The sequence below is a fragment of the Poecilia latipinna genome, unplaced genomic scaffold (genome assembly GCF_001443285.1).
Source record: "Poecilia latipinna isolate Pla-1442-1.1 unplaced genomic scaffold, P_latipinna-1.0 Scaffold71, whole genome shotgun sequence".
NCBI classification, from domain to species: Eukaryota; Metazoa; Chordata; class Actinopteri; order Cyprinodontiformes; family Poeciliidae; genus Poecilia; species Poecilia latipinna.
The window spans coordinates 462,653-489,633 of NW_015112687.1; the positions used below are offsets into that span (position 1 = coordinate 462,653).

The 26,981-nt window shown below is 40.5% G+C and overlaps 2 protein-coding genes across 4 annotated transcripts; one reads left to right on the plus strand and one right to left on the minus strand.

The window, feature by feature from the left end:
- Positions 1-1,741: 1,741 nt before the first annotated feature.
- mtfr1 (mitochondrial fission regulator 1) lies at positions 1,742-7,899 on the minus strand. Of its 3 annotated transcripts, none has more exons than XM_015015659.1 (8): positions 7,812-7,899; positions 7,008-7,121; positions 5,751-5,849; positions 4,178-4,311; positions 3,564-3,799; positions 3,194-3,434; positions 2,916-3,102; positions 1,742-2,672 (listed from the first exon to the last, which is right to left on the minus strand). In XM_015015659.1, exons 2-8 carry the CDS (start codon positions 7,041-7,043, stop codon positions 2,625-2,627), a joined length of 981 nt encoding a protein of 326 aa, XP_014871145.1. In that variant the 5' UTR covers positions 7,044-7,121; positions 7,812-7,899; the 3' UTR covers positions 1,742-2,624. The 3 variants fall into 3 exon arrangements, with proteins under 3 accessions (XP_014871145.1, XP_014871131.1, XP_014871136.1); XM_015015645.1 differs by having other exon boundaries at positions 3,564-3,802; XM_015015650.1 differs by having other exon boundaries at positions 3,564-3,802; positions 7,840-7,858.
- A 2,352-nt stretch (positions 7,900-10,251) lies between these two features.
- On the plus strand, positions 10,252-19,590 carry armc1 (armadillo repeat containing 1). Its single transcript, XM_015015670.1, has 7 exons — positions 10,252-10,549; positions 11,513-11,724; positions 12,305-12,396; positions 13,496-13,688; positions 14,161-14,277; positions 14,409-14,483; positions 16,352-19,590. Exons 2-7 carry the CDS (start codon positions 11,563-11,565, stop codon positions 16,541-16,543), a joined length of 831 nt encoding a protein of 276 aa, XP_014871156.1. The 5' UTR covers positions 10,252-10,549; positions 11,513-11,562; the 3' UTR covers positions 16,544-19,590.
- Positions 19,591-26,981: the final 7,391 nt, after the last annotated feature.

Consider the following 26,981-nt stretch of genomic DNA (forward strand, 5'->3'; position numbering starts at 1 on the left):
TCTTTTATTTTATCCAGCGAATGACGGGGGGAGGAGGGGGGAGACGGAGGTGGCTACAGACGATGCAGGGTTGTTTCTTTTTTTTTTTCTTTTTCTTTCCCCTGTTGGTTTGGATAAACCGAAGGAGACTCCCTCGGCACAGAATGTCTCTCACGGCCACATGAAACCTGACGGACTGCTCGACTGATGCCTTATAACTATGCACAAACTATGCTAAGTGACCAAACCAACTCCTGTTCCCATCAAGTGCATGGTGTGCTTGTTTGTGAATGCACTGTCTGACGCCCTTTGCCTTTTTTCTTTACTTTTTCCTGTTGTGAGGAATAACTCCAGCTTTTTCTCTCTTCTTCCCCCCCCTCCCCCCTTCCTTTTTGTACGGATACGGAACCAGTCGAGTGAATCAAAAACATTCCATTCCTTTTTTTGTTTGTTTGTTTGGGTTTGTCCGTTTTGATTCTGTACAGTGGCACAGGTTGTGTTTGTGTTGAAGCGTTTGGAACGATAACAGGTGCTTTTCTTACTTTAGCTGATTTGTATTTTGCTGTAAAGTGCTGTAAGACTGTTGATACAACTGTTTACAATTTGTTGCGACAGCCATTTTTGGGAAGACTTCAGTGTCGAGCCAGATTTTTGTAAAGGCTTTGCTGTATTGACCTTTTTGATACATGCTTGTTGCAGTTACAATTTGAATAATAAATCCTGTTGATGAATTTTCCATGAGTATTCAGTTTAATACTTCTGCCTCACAGGTTCTTAGAGATCCTTCCAACTTTTTTTTTTTTAAACAAACTTTTTTTGTCCTCCCTTGCTCTGACTTTTTAAGCTGTTTTATGTAACCTTTATTTATGCAGCAAGAACCCAGACTAGAAAACTCCCTTTCCGAGGGAAATTTGGCCAAGAAAGACATGCAAGTATCGGTTACAAAGTTAAACACAATCAAACCACGAACAAAATGGATTAAAATTTAAGATTGCAAGCAATCTAAATTATTAGTTTCATGTTATGGAGTTGGCCTCAAAGATTTAATTTTTATTCAGAAGCATTCATTCTCTCATTTTTCAGTCATTCTGCAGCTTCTTCCAAACCAGGGGAGTCGAGTGAACAATGATATTTTAACAAATTTAATAAATGAGTGATCTTTCAGATGAAGATAACCTTCGCAATCTGCTTTTGGCTTTAAGATGTATTTTGTAATATGATCGCACCTTGACAAAAACGGTTTAATTGAAATGCAATTAATGTAAACCTCCAAACTACATGAGTCCTGTGGACAGTTTTCATGATGTGCTTCATGGTTCTGATGTAACATTTCTCCATTTTTATTGGCACAGCTTTTCACTTATGTTCAATTTAATAGTTGTAAAATAAGTACTTATTTTGCCATGTCACATCTAGGTGCATTTGTACAAACGGTTGCAGAAGGATTAGACAGCTGAAGCTCAGCCATAATGGATGAAGTGAGGGACTCCAATGGGCCAGTTTTCTCCATAGTTAGAGATTTCCCTGATCACTTTAATTCCACTTCTACAAACTTAAATTGCAGGTTTAAAATCCTATTAAAACACATCACATTGAAGTTGTAAACAGTAAAAACAGTAGCTTTTTCACAGCCCCGTATGTGAAATTATCTACACAGAAAATATTACAATATTAAATATTCATTAGTCTTCCTAGAAACTGTTCAATGGAAGTAATTTCTCAGTCAAACATTTGCAAAGAATGATGAATCAACACCAAAAGGTCAAGAGACCAACTTTTATTAAAATGATTTACAGTTTCTTAGAGAACTCTTCTGCAAAACCAACAATAAAAACATTACTGACAACTTGTCCGCCTTCCCTTATAAATAAGCAGCTGTGAAGTGAAATGATAAAAGACTTATGATGGCTCAAAACATCAGGAATCATAACATACGATTGTTTTCTTGGACGCATAACCATTACTGAACACTGCAGCAATTTTAAAGAGATATTAACTTTCCGTACAGTTTAATAAAAACGGGAACAAAATGCAGAATCCTGCAGGACATCAGTGGAATGTCTTTGGCTTTTGGAAGACAATAAAACAAAATTCTATAAACTAAAAACACATTTTACTGGAACTGGTGATCCTGACAGAAGACGAAATTCTTTCAAATGTCCATCCACGTTTGGTTGAGTACCTTTGAAACGAACCATGGACGAGTCCGTCACATCATTCACTGCTAAAAACAAACTGCAGCACCTACCTGAACTGCGATATAAATAATCTCCTCCCACTCAAATTAAACTACAATTTACACATGTTCTTCAACAATACTGCACCAAAATGTCTGAAAGTGCTTTTTTTTTTCTCCCTTCCATGTTAAATGAGCTTCTCCAGCTTCTCTCCTCTTCCATGTGCAACAAGTTGAAACAAATAATTACAAAATAAGGTTAATAATAATAATAATAATAATTGTCTAGTGTTTGCGGTCACATGACAACCACAGTTTAAAATATAAAGCTGATATAAGTTATAAAAGTGCAACAACAGCAACAAAAGAGCAATCCATAACTTTGGACTGAGATGATTAAAAATCGGTCCAGCCAGGTCAGCAGAGAGAAGCTACAGATTCTCTGGATGAGCAGTTCAGGCTCCTCCGGTCAAAGCAGCTTTTTCCTTCCAGTTGGTTTCAGCATGTGCTGCCCAAACTGATGAGGAGACAAGACAAGAAGTGCGTTTGGTTATTTGGATTTTTGACAGATTAACAGAGTTAAATCTGAGTTTAATGTCAGAATTATATGACAAAAAAAAAAAAAAAAAAAGCCAATTCTGTGAATGAAAGTCAGAATTCTGAGATTCAAGTAACAATTTTATTTCCTTATTTTTGTTTTTCTTCTTCCCAGTGGCGCTAATCCTCTTGGAAATCTGATGGATAAAAGTATCCGTCTCACCAGAGGGGCTTCACTTTGAGGTTTGTCTTCTGGGTCGGCGACCTTCACGTCTTCTCTGTCGCTTCCTTCTTGTCCGCTGTTTTGTCGAAACCGATGGGCGAACTTGCGTTTGAGAGCTTCGGCGATGAGACCCGCAGGGTCGGCCGGCTCGTTGGACTTCGTTTTGCCTTCAACGTTCTCTAAGCGACTATAAAAAAAGTTACAAAAAGAAAAAAATTCCGAATCAATGAATAAAACAATCGGCGCATTGAAACCGAGCCTGAAGGTGCGAGACGAACCTTTTGACCGACCGCAGCTTAACTTTGTCTATGTCCTTCAGGATGTCCAGCATGCTGGGGATATCTGCTGGCTTTGAATACACAGGCGTCTGCTCATCTTTCTTCTTCCCCCTTCTCTCTTTTATCAGCTCGATGGCTGAAAATGTTCGCTGTAGTGCTGGTGCAGGGAGTGGAGGAGGAGGTGGTGGCGGAGGAGGAGGAGGGACGCTTCCAGAAGGTGGAGGAACCCCAGCAACAACAGCTGGAGTGAAATGGGAAGTTAAGAGTAAAAGCTTTAAGTCATGTAGAAGTCTGCTGCCATCTAGTGGAAACAACGGTGAATTGGAGTAGAAGACAAACGATCAGATTGGCCAGAAATAAAAATTTTTACCCGACTGCGCCGTCCTTTCCTGAGCCAAGACGATCTGAGCTATCTGCGCTCTGAGTTTGGCAAGTTCGGTCTCCAGCGCGCTGATCTTCTGGATCGCCTCGTCGTTTGCGGCTGTTGGTCCACGCGGGTCAGGTGCGTCCTCGTGCAGAGTGGGCAGGGAGCGCCGGCGGGAGACCGGCTTCCTCTGAGGACGAGGCTGCTGGGCCCGAAACATGAAGCCCGGCGGGACTCCTGGCCTGCTTCAACCAGACCGCAGTTTCAACGCTTAAATACAGAGCTTCACAAACTTTATTTTATTCCTTCGGCTTTTTCACATTTAGTCACAAATTAGGATGCACTTTATTAGACTTTCACTGCAACAGCACCAGAAAGTCTTTTTCAACCGTGAAGTCTTCTTGCAGGATCGCCCTGTATTCATCTCCATCCGTCTTCACGAATAATAAGCTTCCCTGTCCCTGCTCAAGAGCTGCACAGCATGACACTGCCACTACCGTGTTCCACTTCAGGAACGGTGTACTCTGCATTTTCTAAAATGACCAGCGTTTTTCCCACGTTTCCCCTACATATGTGGAAATATGCAAACATAGGAAGACTTTTTTGTTCAGTGCTTTCACCTGGATCTGCCAAAGTAGCCTTCATCATCCTCTTCGTCCCCTTCGATCCAGGCGACGTCGGCGAGGGAGGCGACCGGGTTGGTCTGCCTCTTGGCTCTGATGAGAACTCCAGCCTCCTCAGTGTACGGGTAAAGCTGCAGGGATGAGGAAAACCGTTTAACACTGGGGGAAAACTTCTCAGCAGTGACCATCCATGCAGTCATGTATGAAAATGAAAACAAAATGAAGTATTTGGAAATCAATGCAACTCCAACACTGCACAACGGCAACAGACCAAATCACCATTTCACTGTGTAATCAATACATTTGTATATTTCTTCACTCATAGGAAGAGGCATTTTCTGGTTATGTCATATTTAAGCGTGCTAATGAATCATTAAGCCACACCGGAATGGCAAAATGTGAGTCAAGCACATGTATTTTGATGTAACCTGTCACATCAAAACTGTGTGACGTGCTCCAAAGTACACCGCATTTACATACCACTGCATTGGATTATAAAAATGATCAGAGCAACCAGACATGGACAAACACGTTAGCAGAGCTTAGCAGATACTGTCTGGGCTGCGAGAATTAAAATCACACCAAATGCTACCACACTCCCAAGAATAATAAAAAAATTTTTTTTTTAAAATCACAAATGCTTCAAACATTATATTAGAAGTGATGAGCAAGAGGAGAAACTTTAACTTTTTATTTTTTTATTTTATTTTTTAAAGCATGGTTCTGGGATTAAATCACAAATATCAAAAGTATTCACAACACTTGAACTTTTTCATATTTTATCTCATAAGAATCACAACCTTTAATGAATGTTATACATTTTATAGTACTAAGAAAATATTTTTGCTTTCTTTTCAACAAATAAATAAATAAATAAAATCTTAATTTGGCATGTTGCACGCATTTATTTTCAGCTTCCATTATTTTGGTGTCCCTACAAAAACCCCGTGCAAAGGATTCCATACAGAAGTCAATCATTAGAAAACCTAGTCCATTTGTCTGCTATTCAGTCTCATACATACAGTTAAATACAGAAAGCGCAGAAGAGGGTCTACAGCCTGACTACATGCATCAGTGACTCAGTGAGTCTTCAATAAGCTCAAGGTTGTTGACGGTTGCTGAGCAAGACTGACCTAAAGCAGACAGACTGCATTCCTCAGAGAAAGGGAGGGCAGCTGTAGAAAGAAGAGAAAAAGAAGAAAGGGCACAGTTTTGAAAAGAGGAAAAAGCAGAAATGAAAGGAAATCAGATGTCAATCAAATCTCCAAAGCCTTGTATCCCAACAGTCAGCATTCTCATTGGTGAAATTCTACGTGTGATCATGAGTTCAGTGACGCTCTCTGTTTATGGTTCATAAGTGAAAACAGCCAAAGAAGAAGAAGAAGAAGAAAAAAACAAAACCAAACACTGATGAGGGCGTGAGCTTCGTTGGTACACGGATTTGACATTAGTTTGAAGAAATGGATGGAAAAACGGTGAAAAACACGGCCGAAGCAGCCACTGATAACTTGAAAGAACTTCAAATCCCCTCAGAAATGTTAAGATTTGGATAAAAATAAAAAGGCCATACCTGAAAACGAACCCGGGGGCATGGCTTAATGGGAAGACTGGACGCGATTCTCCTTACCAAGCTTCTGGAAGAACCATAAGGCTTCCCTGAGCCAAAAGCCTGCAAGGGGAAAATAAAATACAAGCATCAACATGTCTGTGACAGGGACTCCCGTTTACTTAGGGGACACAAGATGACTATTCCCACCAATCTGGCATCAAAGGACACTTTATATGTTCATTGGAACAAACAGGGTGGCGGTTCCTGGTTTGGATATGAATAAAACGTAGAGCTGCTGCTAAACCAATATAATAAAATCACAGTATTGGTTGGCGTCAAATTTTTCTCACCACTATTCTCTTCCATAATCACAAAGTTCCCACCACTCGAACTGAGCTTTCCCCATCTCTGGCCATAAGGTCTGCAAAATCAGCCAGTACAACAACAACAATAATAATAATAATAATAATAATAATGATACGAGCATGACTATGCCTGCTGCAATAGATCAATTATCAGCATGATAATTTACATTTGAATGATTTATTGTTTTTCTGTTTACCGAACACTGGATGACAAAAGTCTTCAGTCTGGTGATTTTGGTCTGAACTGGCCCATTTTTGTCTCTTTTGTTTATTTATTTTGGATGTTTAAAATGCCGTCCAGTTCCACTGTTAAATGCTCATTAGTTTATTGATATTTGAGAATTTGTTCTTGCATTATTATGCCATCGCCATTACATGACAATGGTTTGAAAAACAACGTCATCATTTGTCACAATAACGTCTGGGACAATTTATTGTCGTACAAAATGTGTTTTTGTCACATGATATCTGTGGATTTTGATATCCATTAACTGTATAAATCAAACTTTGACTAGCACTGGTTTACCTCTAGATATACTTCCATGTTACCAAATCATTAGACTACACATTAGCAACAACACAACCGCTAGAAGATCAGTAAAAGTAATTACTCAAATCCAAAAGTAACAAAAGCTTGAATATTGCATCTCTTCCATGCTGTTAAAACCAGGCAACTTATTTGAATAAATTTGAAGGAAATACTTTGCTAATGTATTCTGATACGCAGGGTTTTTTTTAACAAGTGTTTTTTTTAAACAAAGTATATTGAAAACAATATGAATATAATCTTGCTTCCAAATCTTTGTCCTGTGCTGTAGGGATCAGGTCTCGGCGACTGAGACGTCAAGACTCTTGATATTGCAATTTCACATATTGTACAGCGCTTAAATAAATAAATAAAACAGTCACCCACCAGGTCCATTTCGATCTTTGCATGTTCTTTACTCATTTCTGTTGATCAGTTTCAAAAACACATAGGAACATGTCTCCACATCAGCATGATCCAGACAGAGCCTGAAAAGAGGAGCTGGAAGAGAGAGAGAGAGAGAGAGAGAAAAACAGAATACACAAACTTAAAATGCTTTATGCAATAAACTCTATGCCAACCCTTGCTATGATGTTAGTTTTGTCCTCCAATGTTATCATTAAAGTAAATTTTGATAAATAAAAAAAAACAGCATTTCTTTACAAATCCTTCCAAGAAGTGGTGCAAGTCGTACAACTGTGAAAGGAAAAAAAGGGATCTAACAAAGAAAGTACAGCAAACATACTTCTCATAGCAATGCTTGTGCTCGTTTCTCAATTTTCTCATTTCTTAGAACGTATCAAATTTTTCCAATGTAACCTTGACTGTATCCGTGGAAATAAACACGCAGGGCAAAGCTACATAGTGAAAGTTACCCAACACCGAGGTTTGTTTCGATATTTGGCCACTTTAAAAATCAACAGAAATACCTCAGTTCAAAGAGGGAACAGCAGGCAGCCATACTTTTAGTGACATTATTCTTTAGTTAGCTGGACTTTCCAGACCTTCGATTAGCGGGTCACAATGCTAACTAAGGCTAACGATAGCAGCGGTTCTTGGCTAAACCAAACTTTACGCTTCTCAAGATTTAAGCTCAAGTCTTAATTAAGTTAAATGTGGAAGTGTTATTGACCATTTGATTTTTACCGCTATATATGTGGCCGAAAATCAGCTGCATAAAGTTAAACTTACTGAAAGCCGCAATCGCTAGTTTAGGCACCTTCCAAACACGACGCCGAGCATGTAGGGATAAATAATGTGGGAAGAACTTTGGGATTGCATTCTTAACCAATTGGATTATTGGATTTACAGAGCACGGATTGGTTGTTTGTGTTGAGTGACTAACCATTTCACCAATCAGTAATAGACCGTCCCACTACTTTACCGTGAGATGGATAGATTACCAAATTACTTCCATATTTTGTGTGGCATTAGGTTCTTTCGCTTAAACTTTGTGACTGTGTAGTTTGTGTGGCTCACAGGGGTGAAAGTAGGGGGGTACGGTAGGGCACTTCGTACCCCTAAAAGATTAAGCTGGGGTACGCAGTACCTGCAAAAGAGAGGAGCTGCTGTCAGCTGTAAAAAAAAACAAAAAACAAAAAAACAAAAAAAACAATGGGTTCTATGTGCACCCACTAATCAGCCGTGAGTGATTAGTTTTTCAAGAACAATCTAAAACACGACTTAATCAGTTAATAAATAACCTTTTCCCCATTTCATATTGTTTCTGAACAGTTCGTGCTTTGTTAGAGCAGGACTGCAACACGTCGATCGCTTAAAGTTTTGAGTAGATCTCGGCATTAGGTGACAAACTGAACACCGCCAGGAGGCTGAGGCCAGCACGTCCTCCACTGATTGGCTTAAAACGTTCGTAACTTTACTAAAGAACAACAACAACAAAATCAACAAAACGCCTTCAAATTAATGACCCAACAACAATAATAATCTCAGTGATTATTGTTTCAACAAGGTGTTGCGCAATTCTGTGCGTTTCGGTTCCATTACCAAAATAACTAGCAGAGCAGGAGTTTAAAATTAACTAATCAACCACCGCTGTGTTCATGAGAGGCTTATTAATGATCGCAAAAATAAATATCAAGCCTGCAAACCTAATATCGTGACGGACTGAATGTTATGTTTTTAACGCTATCTCTGGTCGGCTTCTGGAGCGCAGGAGGTTGCCATGGCAACGGGTATGCTTAAATGACAGAGAGAGACGGAGAGTAAAAAGGTGCCAGTGGTTTAGAGTTGATCACCTGTTCAGGTTGTTTTACCTTTGCTGTGGCTCATCACAGCCGCTGTAGTTTCTGAACGTTCAATAAACGACAAACTTGGACTAATTACCTCGTTCTTTGTGAGTATACGTCATTTACAACAAACATCAAACACGGTAAATATGTTTCATTAAGTATTTAACAAACAAATGGCTTCTACCGCGATAATTATGTGAACTTAAATTAATTGTCTAATTTAAAAAAAATAGTTTGGGCATTTCGCTATAGAAAGACACCAGCACCCTTCCCGACCCCACTGGGGACAAGGGTGTATAGAAAATGGATGGATGGGTAGTTTGGGCATCTCACTTTGAGCTCAGAGTCTGAGAGGCTTTTCCTCTATCAAAACATTTTTTTGCTTCTTATTTAGTGGAAATATTGATGTTGATGATACTTTCTCCAAAATAATAACCTTTTTCAACCTTTATAGCTCCACTGTTGAAATCAGGCTCTAACATTCACAAAATGACATTGAAATAAAATCCAGTCCAACATCTGGTTTGAGGTGATTCCTCTGGAACCTTTTGGAGGAAAAATATCCCAACTTCAGAAGATGTGGCTTTTAACTCTGTGGTTCCTCCTATCAGTATGAGAGTCAGGGTGAGGAGGCACCATGTTAGGAAGATGAAGTGGAAGCTGCAGGATCTTCAGAACAAACAGGTCACGTTGCTAGGCTACTGATTATCCCTCTGTCTGGACACGGGATCAATAGAACCAGTTTAAAAGCTAAAATGAATGGTTATATGCCAGACATGGAAAACTGGTGCACTCCATGCCATGATGTTCAGAATTTGGGTCTCATGGCATCTCAACGTGTCAACATTGCAGCCGGAGGGCATATTGTCATAGTACCCCCAAGAATTTAAAACTACTTTCACCCCTGGTGGCTCACCTGTTTAATATTCGAAAGTAAGTAATAGAAAATGGAAAGTAGAAAGCAGAAATGCAGAAATATGATCAGTGACAGCTGAAATGAAAAGCACTGCTTATAAACCAATCACTTTCTGGCCTTAGCTCAAAAGGTACATATTTTGTTCGGGTCAGCCATACAAGTTTGGATCTATGGAGCATCTCCAGCTTTATTTTATATATAGAAGCGACTAAATATAAAAATCAATCGCACAAAATATTAGCAAAACTTTTTCCTAAAGTGAAAATGCCATTCACAATATGGCTAACGCTATGACGTGTCGTACGGCATGTACAGTCGCTCAAGTTTCCCCGTCCAATCAGATTTCAGGGAAGCTTTCAACGTTTGTTTTATATTCCCGCACATCCCGGTGGAAAAATGACACTTAAAATTACTGACATCCCATCGGTGGCACTGGAATGTCCTTGATAACAAAACAGCTGCACCCTGTCGGTGTGCTTCAAAACCCAAACACTGTGCACAGCTGCTAGCTAAAGAAGCGCAGGGGAAGAAAGGGGACACAGGCCAAGGGGTGGGGAAATTGTTTTTGTTACTATTTATTTTAGGTGGTTTCGTAACATAGCTATTGGTTCGGGTGTCAATTTTGTATTCGTAGTGGCTGAGTCGATCCGGATTTGGCTTGGGACTTTCATGACCAACTGACATAAAGCTAGCTTTGGAGTACGGATTGTTAGCTTAGCCTAGCCGCTGCTGAATCGGCTGTGTACCACAGGGCGTGATTTAAGGTGAGCCTGGGGACAAAAAACCCCCGAGCCTATACTATACATTCATTGTTATAAACCCTTTAATACGTAAGCCTTAATGTGCTGTCGTGAACGGATTTATTTTTGAAATATTCCTCCAACCACATACAAAAATATATTTTGTTGCATATGACAACTGCGGATTTTTTTTTTAGTGTGTGTCAATAAAATCAATCCATGTCCTGCCAGCTGGTGTAATATCACAGCGATTGGGGCTCATAGAAATCCTATCAGACACCTATCTGTAGGTTTCAAACAAGCTAAGTATATTTATTAACATATTTCAGGTGGTTTTCACTCTAATTCAATGTGTAATTTAATTTAATACGAAAGTATAACACAACATATATAGCTAATATTGAATTATCATGGTATATTGCATGTCATGTAGCAGGAGTTATGACCTGTAGTAGCTTGGTGTTAGTGTATATTTGATAACATAAATTACATATAGGTTTATTTTTATGCAATATATATTTTATTTATTTCATTTCACAATCTAAATTCTTCTTTGGCGTGTTTCTATAAGTGAGGTGTATTTGGTTTCAGTACTCTTTATCCAGAAATGGTTCCAAACTTTTTACAAATAATGGAAACCACATGCTTTTGTTACCCTTAGTTCTAATCCTTCATCTGTTTTATGCTTTTATGCAAGTGGCCCTTAAAGGTCCACAGATAATTCCTTTAGGTTCAGTGTTTGGTTTTTGCTCTAAAATTATATCTTTTTTTTTTTTTTTTTTAAACTTCTACTATGGGGTTTCTAATATTACTTTTTTTTTTGCACGCAACAGGTCTTTTAACTTTGCTAAAGTCACCTGACTGTTTTTAAGACTTCAGTTTTGACAATTCCTAACACGATAATTGGCACAAGAAAAATATGATTTTCCGTTCACCTTAATTTCAGAAAGTCGGATTCCACATGTTACCGCATTTTTCTTTTTCCAGTAAAGAGAACAGGTTGGTTTGATGCACGTGCCATCAAAGCCGGAGGCACCATGAGTGCGGAGGTGGATGCACTGACTGTGGTAAACCAGCTGAGAGATCTCGCTGCGGACCCCCTGAATCGAAGAGCCATAGTTGAGGACCAGGGTTGCCTGCCGGGGCTCATCCTTTTTTTCGACCATCCTAACCCACAGGTTGTCTACTCTGCACTATTGGTAAGCACTACCTAAAACCTATAAAGTTTTTTTTTTTTTTTTTGGTTTCTACCATTATGTAAAGATGGAGATTGTTCCGATTTATATGAATAAACTAACAACATAAATGGTGTTACGCAAAATGTGTCCTGACTATGTTTTCTAGTGGTTTCTGAAATATGTGAATTTCTCTCTGGTATTAATAAAGTGTATTCATTCATTTGCTGTTGAAGTGTTTTTTTGTTTTTTTTTTGCTCCTTCCCACCTTTACTGGATAGAAGCAGATTTTAGTTGCAGCTGTAAGGTTATTTGTGGCACAAAAACAGCCTCGTTCTTTTGTGCTGCTGCCTGTTGTGATGCAAATGCAGTCCAGGCTTCGTCTCATCCTCGCATTTTAATTCACTAAAACACTTTTGCGCGACACCACATGTTACTGCTGCTACGCGTTTAGTTGGTTTGATGTAAGAGATCTATTAATTACGAACACAAAGTCAAGAGTTTTGGTAATGTATGTGCAGCTGACCACGGGTGCCTTTTTTTTAAAACGCGTCTCTGTGACGTTTAGCAGTAGACAGATAAAAGCTGCCCCTCTCCCTTGCAGGCTGTGCGCTACCTGGCAGAATGTCGGGCCAACAGGGAGAAGCTGAAGAGCGAGCTGGGCATGATGCTGAGCTTGCAGAATGTCATGCAGAAGTAAGTCTCTGTCTGCAGCATGTCAGAAATGCATGCTTACGGTGCACTTTGTTTTATAGACCTTAGATTTTTTTTATTTTTTATTTTATTTTATTTTATTTTTTTTTCTTGGACAGTTTCTGCAATATTTCTGGGCAATGTTGGTTTTTACTTGTCATCTCAGGCTGAGTGTTATTAAAGCTGAATTACTGCAGAGGGCCAGTCATGTAAAGCGCTGCCTGCGCACGCAGTCGACATGCATGTTTCTCACTTTTAACTGATGTGGAGATGGATTTAATTATTTTTCAATTAAAACTTTTAAAAACCAATAAAAATAAAACAATACAAATGATGGCCAGGTGTTTGTTAAAGGGAAGTGTAGTCTGTGGAGGTGCCAGACATAACAGTTTTATTTAAGGGTTTGTGGTGACAGTCCCTTTATTTAGTCAGGATTTAATGGGATGTATTAAGTACAAGTTCAGCAAAATACCTAATAACTTCATAAAATGTTTGCCTTACAATTTTTGATACCTGGTTGAATTTTGTAATCTGGATTTGTTTAAAAAACTAGGGCTGGGCAGTGTGGCTTAAAAATAAAATCTCACATTTTTTAAATACCAGATTCAATTTCCAATTTTAATTGATTTTTTTTCCTCACTTTATTTTCTAAAAAGGAAATTACAAACGACAGGAAATATTTTTGAAATGTGACTTATTTCACTCATCCCTTCTGTGAGTTGCATGACAGAGAGTTAGGACTTGGCAACGAGATTTTTTATTGTTTCATTACAAGAGAATAGTCATAATATAAGCAGGAAAAAAAACATTTTACACAGCATAATTAATTTCTTATTTTTCATATTGGAGTTCTCATAACATTCATTTTCCTAATATTACAACTTTATTCTGTTAATATTAAGACTTTGTTCTCATCTCACTTTGACTGTATTCCTCTAACATTCTGATTTTATTTTTGTAAAAAAAAAAAAAAAATCTTAGCCTGACTCTTATATTTATAGATCCACACCTCCATTCAGTTGATCAGCACCGATCATTTCACTTCATTTTCACACGACTGTGTTTCTAATTGCGTTTCTTTTTGTTCTCACTGACCTTGAAGGAGCACGTCGCCTGGGGAGACCAAACTGCTGGCGTCTGAGATATATGAGATTCTGCAGTCGGCCGGTAAAGAAGAGGCCGAGCAGGCCGAGGCAGCCGCCGCCTCCTGCCGCCGTAAAGCCCACTTCTTCCTCGGCTCCAACAACAAGAGGGCCAAAACTGTAGTTTTGCACATCGACGGACTGGACGACTCTGTAAGCGTTCAAACGACGCGTCGGGACTTTTACCCTGCCCCTGTCACATTGACACGCACACACACCCGGTGTTGGTCGACGTGCAAATATCCACTTCAGATCAACATGTTTGCTGCTGTCATATTCACAGATATGCCACATCATCCTAGGTGCGTCTGCGCGGCTTATAAGAAGGTTAAGGGCGCAGGTTGTAAATGTCAGCCATTGAACAGCAGGATGCTGAGATTGAACCTGAATGTTGCTCAGCAGGAAACGCGCATCGAGCCAGATTGCATTACCGCAGACAGACGGCCTCCGGTGGGCCGCACTAACACACAACGCTGCAGAGGCTCAGAACCTCTACACACTCGGTGTTTGCGCAGCGTTTGAAAGTCGTTTCCACATTTAACAGCTCGCGCAAACAAAATGATTGTTTTGTGTGCCTGCGGGATGTGAACCCTTCTCTTTATCTGCGTCCTTTCTTTCTCGTCAGACTCGAAGGAGCCTGTGTGAGGAGGCTTTGCTAAAGATACGAGGAGTCATCAGCTTCACCTTCCAGATGGCCGTGAAGCGATGCGTCGTCCGCATCCGTTCCGACCTTAAAGCTGAGGTATTCCCTTTTGAAACAGATAACAACTCAAGTTTACCCTCGACTTATGCGGGAGCCCCGGGGGGGAAACTGATTCTCTGCGTAATATCATTGGATAGATTAATTTTATAACGTTGAATGTCTTCTCTCAGGCATTGGGAACAGCAATTAACTCCACCAAAGTGATGAAGGCTCAGCAGGTGGTGAAGACAGAGGACGGCGGAGAGGTAAGGACAGCTGGGAAGTTGCACTGTTTATTCAAACTGCTTTACATAAAGTTACCACCCCGCCCCACAGAGGAAGTTAGATGAAAAGTCAGTGTGTTAGATGTGGTGTGAGTCTGTGGACAGGAGATGTAGTTCACTGGTCTTGGCTCAAACCTATTCATGCTGACATGATTTATCACATCTCTTCCTCTTATGGGAATTAGATTAAATCTGAATGCGTCATTATGTTTTGTAGTTTAGTTTTTTTTTTGCTTATTTTTTTGCAGTGGTTGTGTGGATTTGTACCACAAAACTTGAGAGTGGAAGGATCGCTGCTTCACATTCGGGGTGATCAGTGATCACATCAGAGTTCAGGATGGGACAAAAAAAAGTGAAAGTAGACAAATACAAAATTAATCTGGGATGGTTTCATAGCGATTACAGTTTAAAAACAAAGTAAAGTCACTCTGAACAATTGATTGCAAACCAATTGTGTACCCAAGTGTGGGTTTGTGAGTGAGAGGCCCAGCTCTGTGGCATTTAACATCAGTGACAGAGTTTAAAAGTTGTTTGCAAAAAAAAAAAAAAAATTGTTACTTAAACAGAATATCTCGACTGTAGAACCTATTAGACTTTGGGTATAAACAATTCTGCGAACATTCATCCATTAGGAAATGTTTTGCACACTCTCAACAATAAAACCTTCACACTTGAGTTTCTTTTCCGCCACAGGAATCTTTTTTCCACGAACTGGAAAAACGGTTTTTAGTTGCGTTCAGGAGGGTTCTGTTGTAGTTTCCCCTCTGTTTGCTGCATCAATATGAGAAGTTTTCTGTTTACGTAAACATCTTGATTCTACACTTCACCGCCGAAAGGAACAAAACTGTGGGTCAGGGTTAAAAATGGGTTTTGGGAAAACGAGTCCCTGAGTAGAAAATGTTGTAGCTGGATCTGTGGAAATACATAAGAATAAGTACAGCAGGGCTGTTTTCTGGGGTAGATCTCGACCATGACATGTTTTGCTTCATGAAAATCATGAGATGGCTTTATTACTGGAAGATACTGCCACTTATGGGCTTCCACCCCGCTTTGTCCATCCCGCTTTGTGACTTAGTTTCAGCAGTGGGCTTCTAACAAATGTTTCTGGACGATAAATTGTCCCAGAAATTATTGAGTTAACCAGTATTGTTGCTTTGAGACCATTTTCAAGAATTATATTGATAATGGCATAACAATTCAAGTTGTCCCTCCCTAAGACTAAGTAAACTTAAATTTTGTACAGAACATTTAGCAGCAGAGAACTTTTAAAAACCCAAACTAAAACACAACAGCCAAAAGCAATCAATACAAAGGAAATAAAAAGTACACATAACCGAAACCATAAATAAAATCAATTGATGTTTTTGTAAACAAAATTGTACTTCAAAGAAAAAATATTAATCATCAGAATGGAAATTATTAAGCTCATTTAACTTTTCATCTAATTGATTGATTAATTCCTTATGTACTTCAGTTAGACTCTATCCATACAGTGTAATAGGCAACAAACTGTTTTACAATTAGTCCTTTATGGTATTAATATTGTCCACTCTGATACTAAAATTATAAGTGATGACATAATGTTCTGGTAAACTGATTTGGCGCCGGTTCCTGCAGTTTAAACACACACAGAGGGAACATTTGTAACAGTTCATCGTGTGGCCAGCAGGGGTCAGTCAAACCTCAGTCATATCTTGTACATACACTTGAGGACTCTTGGCTTCACTGTGACCCTATTAAGCTATCAGCTGTTTACTTGAGCTGATATTATTTTCAGGTAAATTGCGTTGATTATCGTAAACAAATCACTCTCCGCGTTCCGTGCGTTTCGCTCTCTGTCTTTGCTGCAGCTGATGGTACCATTCCAGGAGGACGCGTCGGTGCTGGTGGAGGAGAACACGGACATCCCAGACTACCTACCCGAGGACGAGAGTCCATCGCAGGAGCAGGACAAGGCCGTCACCCGGGTGGGCTCGGTCACAGACGGCCTGGGCTGGCTCAGCACGGCCGCCAACTTCCTGACACGCTCGTTCTACTGGTGACGGCTTCCCCGCGCGCCTCACTCGGCACAGTGTCGGTTTTCACCCTGCGTCACTAGTTTTAGGTTCCCCTTCTCAACAGCACATGTGCTGGACTGCCAGTTGGAACATGCAATAACTTTAACATGTGCAAATATTAGGCTACAAATCCCACAACATGGCTGTCTGTTCACAACTATAAACTAACTGCAGATATCTAGAGGACATAGCCAAAGGACTCAACAGAACCGAATAGCTTCCTGGAAATGAGTAACGCTATGTTGAACTAGTACACCAGTGGGAGGGTCAGTTTCATGTCTTTCTGTGCACGAGTTCGGTTTTTCATTTCCTTCCATCGATTCCAATGTTTCTTCATTAATTCTTTGTCCTTTAAATTTGTCACATTTTCAGTCACGTTTTGTTTGTTCTGTTCAGCATGCTACGTGCCAATCTCGCCCGTTGCCTACGTCCACACATAATTTTTGTGGTTTTTGAGAGTTAGTTTGTGATTATTTATTCATACTTTACGCAATTAATTTGAGAGCTCTGAGCAAACGCTGTTAGTTCACAGGAAAAAAAAAAAAAAAGTAGACACCAGCAGAAACCGCTGCTCATTCAGCCGCCGGCTCCCACACGTTGGACTAAATTGTGATTTTTAAATCACAGCTCATATGAGTGTTTTGACTGATTGGTGCAGGGCGTCTAGATACATCCAAACGTCATCTGTGAGTTAATTTAATGAAGTAATTCAGTTTTAAAAAGTGAAGCTTCATTTCACACGGCTGTATTTCAAACGTTTATTTCTGTTAGCTTTGATGACTCTGGCTTACAGCTGATGAAAACCCAAAATTCACTTCTGTGGAAAATTATAATGTTACATTAGATTAATAATAATAAAAAAAAAGCTTTTAAAACGGAAATGTTAGCCTCTCAGTTTGGTCATGGCTCGTTCTTGTGCGAATTACAGCATGAAAGTTCTGCTTTAAAATGAAATCAACTTAGCAGCGGAAGCATGAACTGCTGTAATATTTCTGGTGGATGTCTGTGCTGACTTAGGACTTTAGGAAACACAGAGGACCAACACCAGCACATGACATCACCGACTGACTGTCGTAGCTCAAGTCCTGGATACGTCTCTGTGTAAAGTTCTGACTCCACTTCAGTCCAGACCTTGTAACACTTCAAATCTAAGGAATGAGGTTTATTTTACAATCCTCTCCAGACTGTGGATGCCCCTGCAACGTCTCCCACCATACGTTTTCCTTCCTCTCAACTTTCCATTAACATGCTCTCTGTAAAAGACCAGCTTATTTCGAACGCCTGTGGAGAACGTCGATGTCCATCTGGGCCAACCGATTTAGGTCAAGGGGTTTGCAGCCCACATGTGGCTCTTTGGATCTTCTACATGACTCTTAGTAAAGTTTTAACTAATGAATTCAGGTTTCAGCCCTTCTGTGGGTTTTTTTCAAGTAATAATTAGTCACATTAAATTTCCACTACAGAATGAGGCGAAGCTGCACAAGTTTGTTCCAACTTAAATAAACTTGGTTAGAAACTTTGTGCTTTACAGGATTTTTTCAACAAACATCAACATCCCACTGAAGAAAATGTATCTATGATAGTATATATATATATATTGATATTTATAAAAGTAACAAATTCAAATGACAGTTCATTTAATATTTGCGGCTCCAGACAAGTTTTATTTGACTTGACTGAGGGCCTTCGCCTGGTTTAGGTTGTAGCACTTAATATCTGCATCAAAATTAATGCTTTATTGATCCTATGTGCTATAAAAATTGTCAGACAAACTGAATTTTGGGTTTTTACTACGTGTAAGCCGTCGTCATCACAATGAACAGAAATGAAAGCTCAAAATATTTCACCCTTTGTGTGACGAATCCAGATATGACACAATGTACTTCACTTTTTAACTTGACTTACTGAAATATTTAAACTTTTGGGTGATTTTTCATGTGTTTAGGTGCCGTTCATTACACCCTTTTTAATGTGTTTGATTGCTTTAGAAAACTTAAATCCATCCAAGGTAACCTTCTGCAGGTAGCCTCTCTGAGGTCAGCTCCTCTGTTAGCGGTCCTTCATTGACGATGCTACCTCTGCTCTCAGCCTCGCCCTTCACGTCAGCCTGGGCTGTGATCTTCTGTCAGTAACACCACAGCTCTGCATGATGAAGCTGCCTGCTTGGTAAATATTCCCCCCGCGTTTCCTTGAATTCCTCGGCCATTTCTTCGCAGTATTGTCATGACAGCTTAGCCAGCAGTGTCCTTAAAGCAGCGATCATGTTGGAGCACACTCTCACATTCGAAGGACTCACACAAACGCTGTGGAGGAGATGTATATTTTGTAAATGGTGCCTCATTCCCTGACAAGAAGGATTTTTTTTTTTTTTTTTTGTTATCTTACTTTTAGTTTTAATAATTCTGGCTTTTATTATAGGTCACAAATTACGACAAGAGCTCGTAGCAGCTGATGTTTCTTTTTAATCTCCTGAATTTCACCTCAGGTTTAATTATTCTGACTTGTGTCATTAACAGTTATTACATCCAGTGCTGAGCGAGCCACTTTCCGTCTTTCATGGTACGGAGACGTCACGTTTGGTTGGGTTCAAACTGAGAAAACGGCAGAGAAAAGCAAAACTGGCGGTGGCCATGTTTTTGAAAAGCAATATTTTTTTTTCCTGTTTGATGTCATCATAGGTCAACAACACCTCGCAGACTAACGTCAGCGCGACTTGCATATGTCAGCAGTATTACTCTCTTCTTTATTTGTCCACGTTGCAGTTAATCTTTGTTGCATGTTTGTTTTTAGTATTTCAGCTCATTTTGCAAAAAGAAAATACTTGAAACCTGTTCAGATTTCTTTCTTTTTTCTTTTTCGTCAGTTGCCTCAGCGGTAATATCGAGAAAGAGCCTCTGACAAAATCCTCGAAAATGTAACCTCTTGTGTACAAACGTACAAACTTGGCAGATGTAATATAACCTGTGCAGATTTTAAAAGCTGTAGATTCCTGTACACTGTTAATGCGAACGATGATAAACATTGAAATAAGAGAAACGGTGCCGGCTTCTCATTTCTTTTGTCGCTGTTGATCTTTTGTTGTGTTTGTCTGGCGTACTTTGACCTCACATCGCTGCCGTCCGGTCGTCCTCTACGTCTCAAATCAGACTGCTGAGCGTGGGGAGCGTTCCCCAGGCAGCGAGAGAGAGAGTGGAGAAAAAATTCAGTTTTCTTTGCTGGTGCATAATCGTGGCGCCTCGGGGCAATCCTGTGGCTTGCCTACCACTCCCCACCAACACACACACACACACACACACACACACACACACACACACACACACACACACACACACACACACCACACAGCCGAGGTGCTGGTAGGCAGGCAGGCAGAGGTAGGCGCCAAGTCCAGCTGGAAGCCCTGGAGCCACTGATGCTGCTGATGCTGAGGCTCCAATGAAATCCTGTGCCAAGCTGTGGAGAAGGCTTTTACTCAGTTTCCGCATCATCTGGATGTTTGCTTAGTTTCAAATCTGACCCCTCTGGACTTACAGAAGGGTGTTTTTTTTTTTCCTGAAACTAACCAAAAACTTAAGAATTTGGCCACTTTTTCCCTTCAAAATAAATGTGAATGTTCACTATATGCAATAAAAGATGAATGTACTAGTATTATCAGCAGTGCCAGTGATAATACCTTCAGAATCCTTAAGTTATTTATTAGCATGAAGCATAAATGAACCAGTGTACTCAAACACTTCTCTGAAATTTATTTCCTGCACTCCACCACTAGAGAGAGACAGAAAGACGGCAGAGGAGAAAGTGAGCCATCCAGACCAAACTCATCGCGTATAAAGGAAGACTTGGCTATAGGTTTTTAACCTCCATTAAAAGAATTGCCAAGTTGTAGCCATTTTCTGACTTTGTTCTCAATCACAGTGCTTCAGCGGTTAATGTTCTCCTCAGCACTTTGATTGTTTCAGTCCTTCATTCTCTCTTAAAGGTTTCCAGCGATGTTCACACAAGGCACATGCAGGCCTCGCCTCTTACCTTCAAATAAAACCTTCACATAATTTCCCTCCTCTCCGAATCTCTGATAAGCAGCGATGCAGAGCCTCCTTCTCACTCTCCCTGCTGCTGATAAAACTCAATCAGCCTCGTGCCTCCACCCCATATCAGGCCACTTGCATGCAAAAAGCTCTGTGTGCATAAACCTGTTTTCGGCATCACCCTCCCGCCTGCGTGCATTTGCATGTTTAATCTGCTCTTGGGGAGGGAGAGGAAGATGGGGCCCTGATGGAGAGGAGATAAGGTGAGTCTCCTGAGGAGTTTTATTGAAGGTTCAGCTCCCAGTCAATGGGATCAGCCGTAAATCCCGCTCAGACTGTGGCAGGAAATGATGTGACTCCTGCAATTTATGTCAAATAACTTTTGAGGATGTGTGAGTGTAAGCGATCAGCCCTGCCGGAGCGGCGATAACTCTTCGACGGAGGGGCCCCGGTGAAGATTTAATTGAGACATTTTTCTTTATCTGCGGCAAGGCGCCGGGGCCGTGTTGTTGTGTAACGAGATGTAATGTCTCTCTTTATACGGGGGTCAACATCCGGGATGAGGGAAGGTCACGGACTGACTGTTTGAGCATCCAATTTGCTCACATAATACCCGCTCTACTGGGAGCTGGGTGAGTTACATAGAGCACTCCGCACATTCACACTGCAGGCAGCGGTGAGGGAATGCCATGCGTCTGAGTTTATAGCTAGACCTTAACCTTAACGTTAAATACAGATCGGGTGCAATGAATTAGAATATCACCAAACAATTCAAGCATTTCAGTAAATGAAATCCAAAATTAAAACTCACGAAACATATTTTGACCCACAAACCTTTGGTGATTTACAGGTTAATAGAAGAATTTAAAAGTTCATCCTTCAACAAAGATAAAGCAGCATCTTGAATAATCTGCCGCTGCTGATGATGTCCACTTTTTTTAAAGAGACAAGAAAAATCACCATGGTGATGATCAAACCTACTGAAAATACAAACATGAACCAGTTTTCTGGGGATTTTTCTTTTATTTTTCAGAGTAACCTCTTTATCCCAACAATGATTTCTGAAGAAGCACCTAAAGCGGCCAAAATCAAACTCACCATAATCTTTGTGCTTGATTTCAAACATCGACTGAAGCTGTAAGATTAACTCTGTGGCCTTTTTGAACTTCACTGAGTTCAGTTTATGTAATTCAGCTTCAAAGTTAAAAACTGGATAACAAAACCCTGCAGAGGCGAACGTCTGTAGAGTCTGGCACCGACTTGTAACTCAGCATATTTAGTTTCCAGCGACTTGATATAGTTTGACTTTGAAATATTGAAGTGCAACTTGAGCCAGTAGCTTATGAGTTTGGCTGTCTTCCTTTTTAAAATTATGTCAAAGTATTTGAGTCTTTATCATAACATGTCATTCCTCATATTGTGCATTGCCTCCTGCAGCTTGCGTGGGGCCTTGATGAGATGCACGCACACTCACACAATTGTGGCCCTAACTCATTACAGTCCCCTGGATGATTTGGATCCTCTCTGTGGCAGTGATGGGTGGGGCGGGGTGGGGTGGGGGGGTGACATAGTGGTCCGCCTGACGACAACCACTCCAGGCGCTGATTGGTGGGATGAAATATTGCCGGTGAAAATTAAAAGGTCCCAGTGTCAAAATAATTCATGATATGCATATCTTCCCGGCTTGATGACATCGCTGGATTAGATGGATAATAAAAGCTTTCAAGCTACAGTGAAACAGTTTGAGCTGCAGCAATGATGGGGGTGGGATGGGATGGAGGGGGGCAGCATCTATGTGTGTCAAAGGACGTGGATTGCAGGGTCAAGATACAACAAGTGTGGACGTGCACGTGTTTGTGCGCGTACTGGGTTTGGACTGAGCCCCGATCAAGGCTGTGCGCGTGAGCGTTTCTTCGCCACACACCCAGGACCTGTGATTTGAATATCCTCTGTAATTGTCCCAAAACGGCTCATCAGTGGATCTGCCTGCTGCCATTAGGGCCCAACAAAATGGTGTGACATTCAAATTCCCCTCAATGACAGGTTATTAGAGGCCCCCAAGCAGCCGGCACATAATTAAGCACCGCCGCGCTGACCTGTAATATGAAGAGATGGTTGAGTTGTAAAGTGGGAGAGAATGAAATGAGGCTGCTTTGTTAAAACACAGGAGAACTACTTGATTTTTCTTTCTTTTTTTTTATTTTTGGGAGAGGAAAAAAAAAATCAGAACAGCTGTCAATTCACAAAGACGATGCTGTGACAAACTGGGAGCCAGATGCTGTTAAAGCAGCAACACTTTGTAAGAAGAAGCGATTTATTTTCTCATGACACCACATTGGTCTGTGAAATGCAATTTTTTTTCTTCTTTACATTCAGTGGTGCCACAAAATGTCTCAGTTTAAACAAGATGGCAAAGAAAAAAAAAAGAAAGAACCTGAGAAAAAAAAAAAAAAAGCAAGCGTGATTATTATTTGTGACACTAAGAGCCGATTACACAACTTAAGACATGCTGTCTGAGGCCCCCGCTTTCCCCTTTAGAACAAGTGGACATTGTGATGAGCAACGGACCCATCTGCTGTGCCCTCTTCTCCAACTGGTGTGTGAACAGGACTGAGTCTGAAGGTGCTATTTTCATCACGGTGGGAACACAGTTAATACAAGTAGTACCTGGAAAATATCGACTCAAATCAATTTCATTGCTTATTATGTACTACAACAGTTAACAACACAGCAGTTCTCTTGGATGGATAGTGAAACCTTTAGATAAATAGTTGATAAAATACATCGGTTTGTCATATTGACGCCTCCCTCTTAAACTACATTTAATTTTACAGAAATATAGCTTTAGCAGGGCACTGGCCTTCTGTATAATCACGTTGCAGTTGGTGTAGTCGCTGCAAAATACTCGATGATATGCACTGATTTAAGGGTTAGCACCCATAATGCTAATTATTATGCTAATAATATCTACTCCCCCACTACCCTCTGCAGGGCCCTTTTGTTTGTGACATTGCAGCTGGAATACCAGCTGCAGAACACTATAAGATGATATGCAATACGAAAAAAGGGACACTGTTTGGTTCATCTGAGCTAATTATGACCATAAAGCTAATGCTAAAGCTAATAATCGCAGTTTCCCTCACAATCCTCTGCAGGGACCTCTTGCCTGCCATTTAGCAACTGGACCGGATGTGCCAATATGCTATGCTAGCCAATCCAATCCAACTAATGATATACAAAATTGTGGAAGAGTATAACAGAATAAAACATCACTCGTACACTCCACTCCAGCTGATAACAACGGAGATGGCAAGCGCCATATTTAAATCAAGCCCACTGGTGGTCGGCCACAATACGACGAGATAAAGAAAGAAGCAAGATTCGTTTTCAATGGTGCCTCCAGGCACACAGAATCATCTCGTTTAATCAAGACATAAATGTAAAACCCAATAAATAGATGTTCTTTTTTTTCCTGGCCTGGTCTGCACCAATGTTTGGTTTTACAATGAATCATGCTAACATTAATAATCATGGCTTCCCTGACCATCTTCTAAAAGGCTCTTTTTGTCTATCAAGTCAATATTAAATATGATTATAGAAGGATATTTAATTTTATAGTTAGCAGTGATCATACTATTAAACTCAGCTCCCCTCACTGTCCTCCACAGGGCCCTTTTGACTGCTATGTCGCAGACTGAGTACCAGCTATACAATATGACAAAAAGGCAACATTTCATAAAAGGACCTACAATCCCTCTCTATATTAAAGCTTGTGGTTTAATGTGCTCTGCTGACAAATGGAGGACTTCCCGTTTATTATTTGATCTGAATCTCACCTTCACATACGAGGATAAAGGAAGTCTCCATGATAAACTGGAAGCCAGAGGCTTGTGTAATGGTGGTTCTGTGGCAAGGCTCCCGAACAGAAGGTCTGCACTTCCCTCCCTCCCTTTCTATCCCCCCCATACCCCCCCCCCCCCCACCTCCAACCCTCCCTTCATAACGGTGGCAGATGGCTGCAGATGAATCCCTCATAATCATGTCAGGACGGCTCCTCCGATCCCAATTCATCTCTTTAAACACATTTCATCAGACGGAGAATTACACAAAGATAAAGGCGGCCGGCAAACAACAAAAGCACACAAAGATTGTCCTTGCAAACAAGTGTTCCTGGTCCCTAACACCACTTAATCATTCGGGCTCCTGTTATTGCTCTTCACCCTGTGTGCAATCAACTCTACCTCATTTGCCCCCCCTTCTGTCTCTCACTCCTTTGCTCCTTATTTATATTTTTCCATTCTGTTATTTGTCTTAAAATTATCTTCTGCCCTCGTTTCGCCTAAATCTTTCCACGCTTTCGTCATTGTGTACATTTCTAGAAAAAAAAACGAAAAAAAAAAAAAAAAAACGCGTAAAATCCTTTCCCCTCCTCGCTAAGCCCCCGGTTTCCAATGGCTGCCTCTTTCCGAGGGGTGATAATTTCCACAAAGTGAACTGTGCGTTTCTTCCCCCTCCTCCTTCCTCAGTGTCACCCATCCGCATGATGCCATTAATTGTGGATCAGGTGAAGTTTGTCTCACCTCATTTCAGGGCCACGCTCCGGTAGGGCCATTCTCCCCACTCAAAGGCCACATAATTTCACAGCCTCCTACTTCTCATTAATCCCTCCTGAGTGGCTGCTCTCAGAGTTCCAGATCACAGATTTGTTTTGCTCTTGTTTTCTGACTCGCTGCCCTTCCTGCCCCACCCACATCCTCTTCCCCCGCCTTCACATTAACCCCTTTAGAAGGAGATCCCCTCCCGCTCCCCCTCAACCCCCTCAAGTCAGCCAGGATCTCCTCTGTCCACCGATCACTTACAAAATCCTGGCGCTCCGGAAATGTTTGACAGCCAGTGGCGCGTTTGTCTTCCATCTCACCAGCTTATCCCCCTCCCCTCTTTTTGAATTTATAAACTATTCCTCTTTGGATACTTGTTGAGCAAAAACGGCCATGAACAGGCGCTTGTGCGTGATGCCAGTATCACCTCTTCTTCCAAAACTACTCAGAGCCGGCTGCCTTGTACATAAAAAATGTTGCCATTTCCAGAAGTATCAAGGATCAAGCTGAACAAAAGCAATAAGAAGTGAAACAAAAGCTGTGCAGTCGTGCGTCTCTGCACACGTGTGCACGTCTGATCAACAGAAAACTTCCTGATTCGTTCTACACACACACACACACACACACAAAAAAAAACTTTCTGGGCTTCTTTTATGAATTATTCATCGGGAAAAAGCTGAAGATCTCTCATTAACATGAAATAACAATTTACTAAATCACGGAAAGTCCTAATTACTCGCCTTATTTGCCATGACCGCATTAAATATTCATAAATATGTGATTATTTCTTTGATTTGACTGTCGTTTAGTTTAATTTGGCGTTTTCCCTCAACAATACCCACAGGAGCCAGTTTCTGCTCTGTCCAAAACAAACAAACAAAGGGAATCTCTGATAGTGAGAGTTTTTCCACTTTCGTTTAACTTTGTGCTTGTCGTTTATATTTTTATTTTGGAAATTTGCAAAACTAAAAACAGTTATGTGAAAAAAAAAACAATTGCAATTCTTTTGTTGTCTCATTAAAATGTCTCACATAATCAAACTTGTGGAATATCGGATAAATATTTATTGAAGGAAAAATCTATCCACACTATCCTGGCAACATGTGAAAAAGTAATTGCCTCCTAAGCCTAGCTTCTGCCACCCTGGACAGCAAAGAACATTCATCAAGCATTTGCAATAACTGGCACTTTTATTTCACTGTGAAGAAAATTTCTACCACTCTTTTTCTTTTTTCAGGGTCTGCAATGACTGAATCATAGACTCTTATTTTGAGTGATGAAAGTGAGGCTGGATGTGTTTCTGGGATTATTCAGAAACTTCTGCAAACTTCTGCTTTCTCCGTTTCTCCATAACAGTCCCTACTGCGACGCAGCAGAACATAAAGCCATACAAAGTTTTAACACTGACATATGTCACTTACTTTTGTTAATCATTTCACACTTGTTCACATTTTCACAGTTCATAACAATGACTATTCTATAATTTACCTCTCCAAAATGAAACTAATCTGAAATACATTTTGTTCGTTCTCCATTTTCTTCTATCAAATACTTGAACTGTAGTCTTCTAGTTTCAGCTGAACAAACTTTTGATTGAAAAAGGGAACTTTTTTTCTAAACCTGACTGAAAAAATACCTTGTAGAGTGATTTGCTTTTTACTAAAACAGGATGTGAGTTTGACTCGTCAAACAACCTCTGGCTTATTGTTGAGGTACTGCAGAAGTATGAAAAACCTGCAACTGCATGTACTTTTCCTTTTCCACCACTGTGTGAATGCAACTTCACTTTCCGGCATGCCG

Bases quoted from the DNA above. Each gene is read 5' to 3' on its own strand.
- mtfr1 (XM_015015645.1), bottom strand. From the start codon at position 7,043: ATGAGTAAAGAACATGCAAAGATCGAAATGGACCTG. The intron at 4,312-5,750 runs GTATGGCCTTTT...TCATCCCTGCAG, and splicing joins GCCCCCGGGTTCGTTTTCAG to CTTTACCCGTACACTGAGGA. The intron at 2,673-2,915 runs GTGAGACGGATA...TCTCCTCATCAG, and splicing joins CTCAAAGTGAAGCCCCTCTG to TTTGGGCAGCACATGCTGAA.
- armc1 (XM_015015670.1), top strand. From the start codon at position 11,563: ATGAGTGCGGAGGTGGATGCACTGACTGTGGTAAACCAGCTGAGAGAT. The intron at 12,397-13,495 runs GTAAGTCTCTGT...CTGACCTTGAAG, and splicing joins TTGCAGAATGTCATGCAGAA to GAGCACGTCGCCTGGGGAGA. The intron at 13,689-14,160 runs GTAAGCGTTCAA...CTTTCTCGTCAG, and splicing joins TCGACGGACTGGACGACTCT to ACTCGAAGGAGCCTGTGTGA.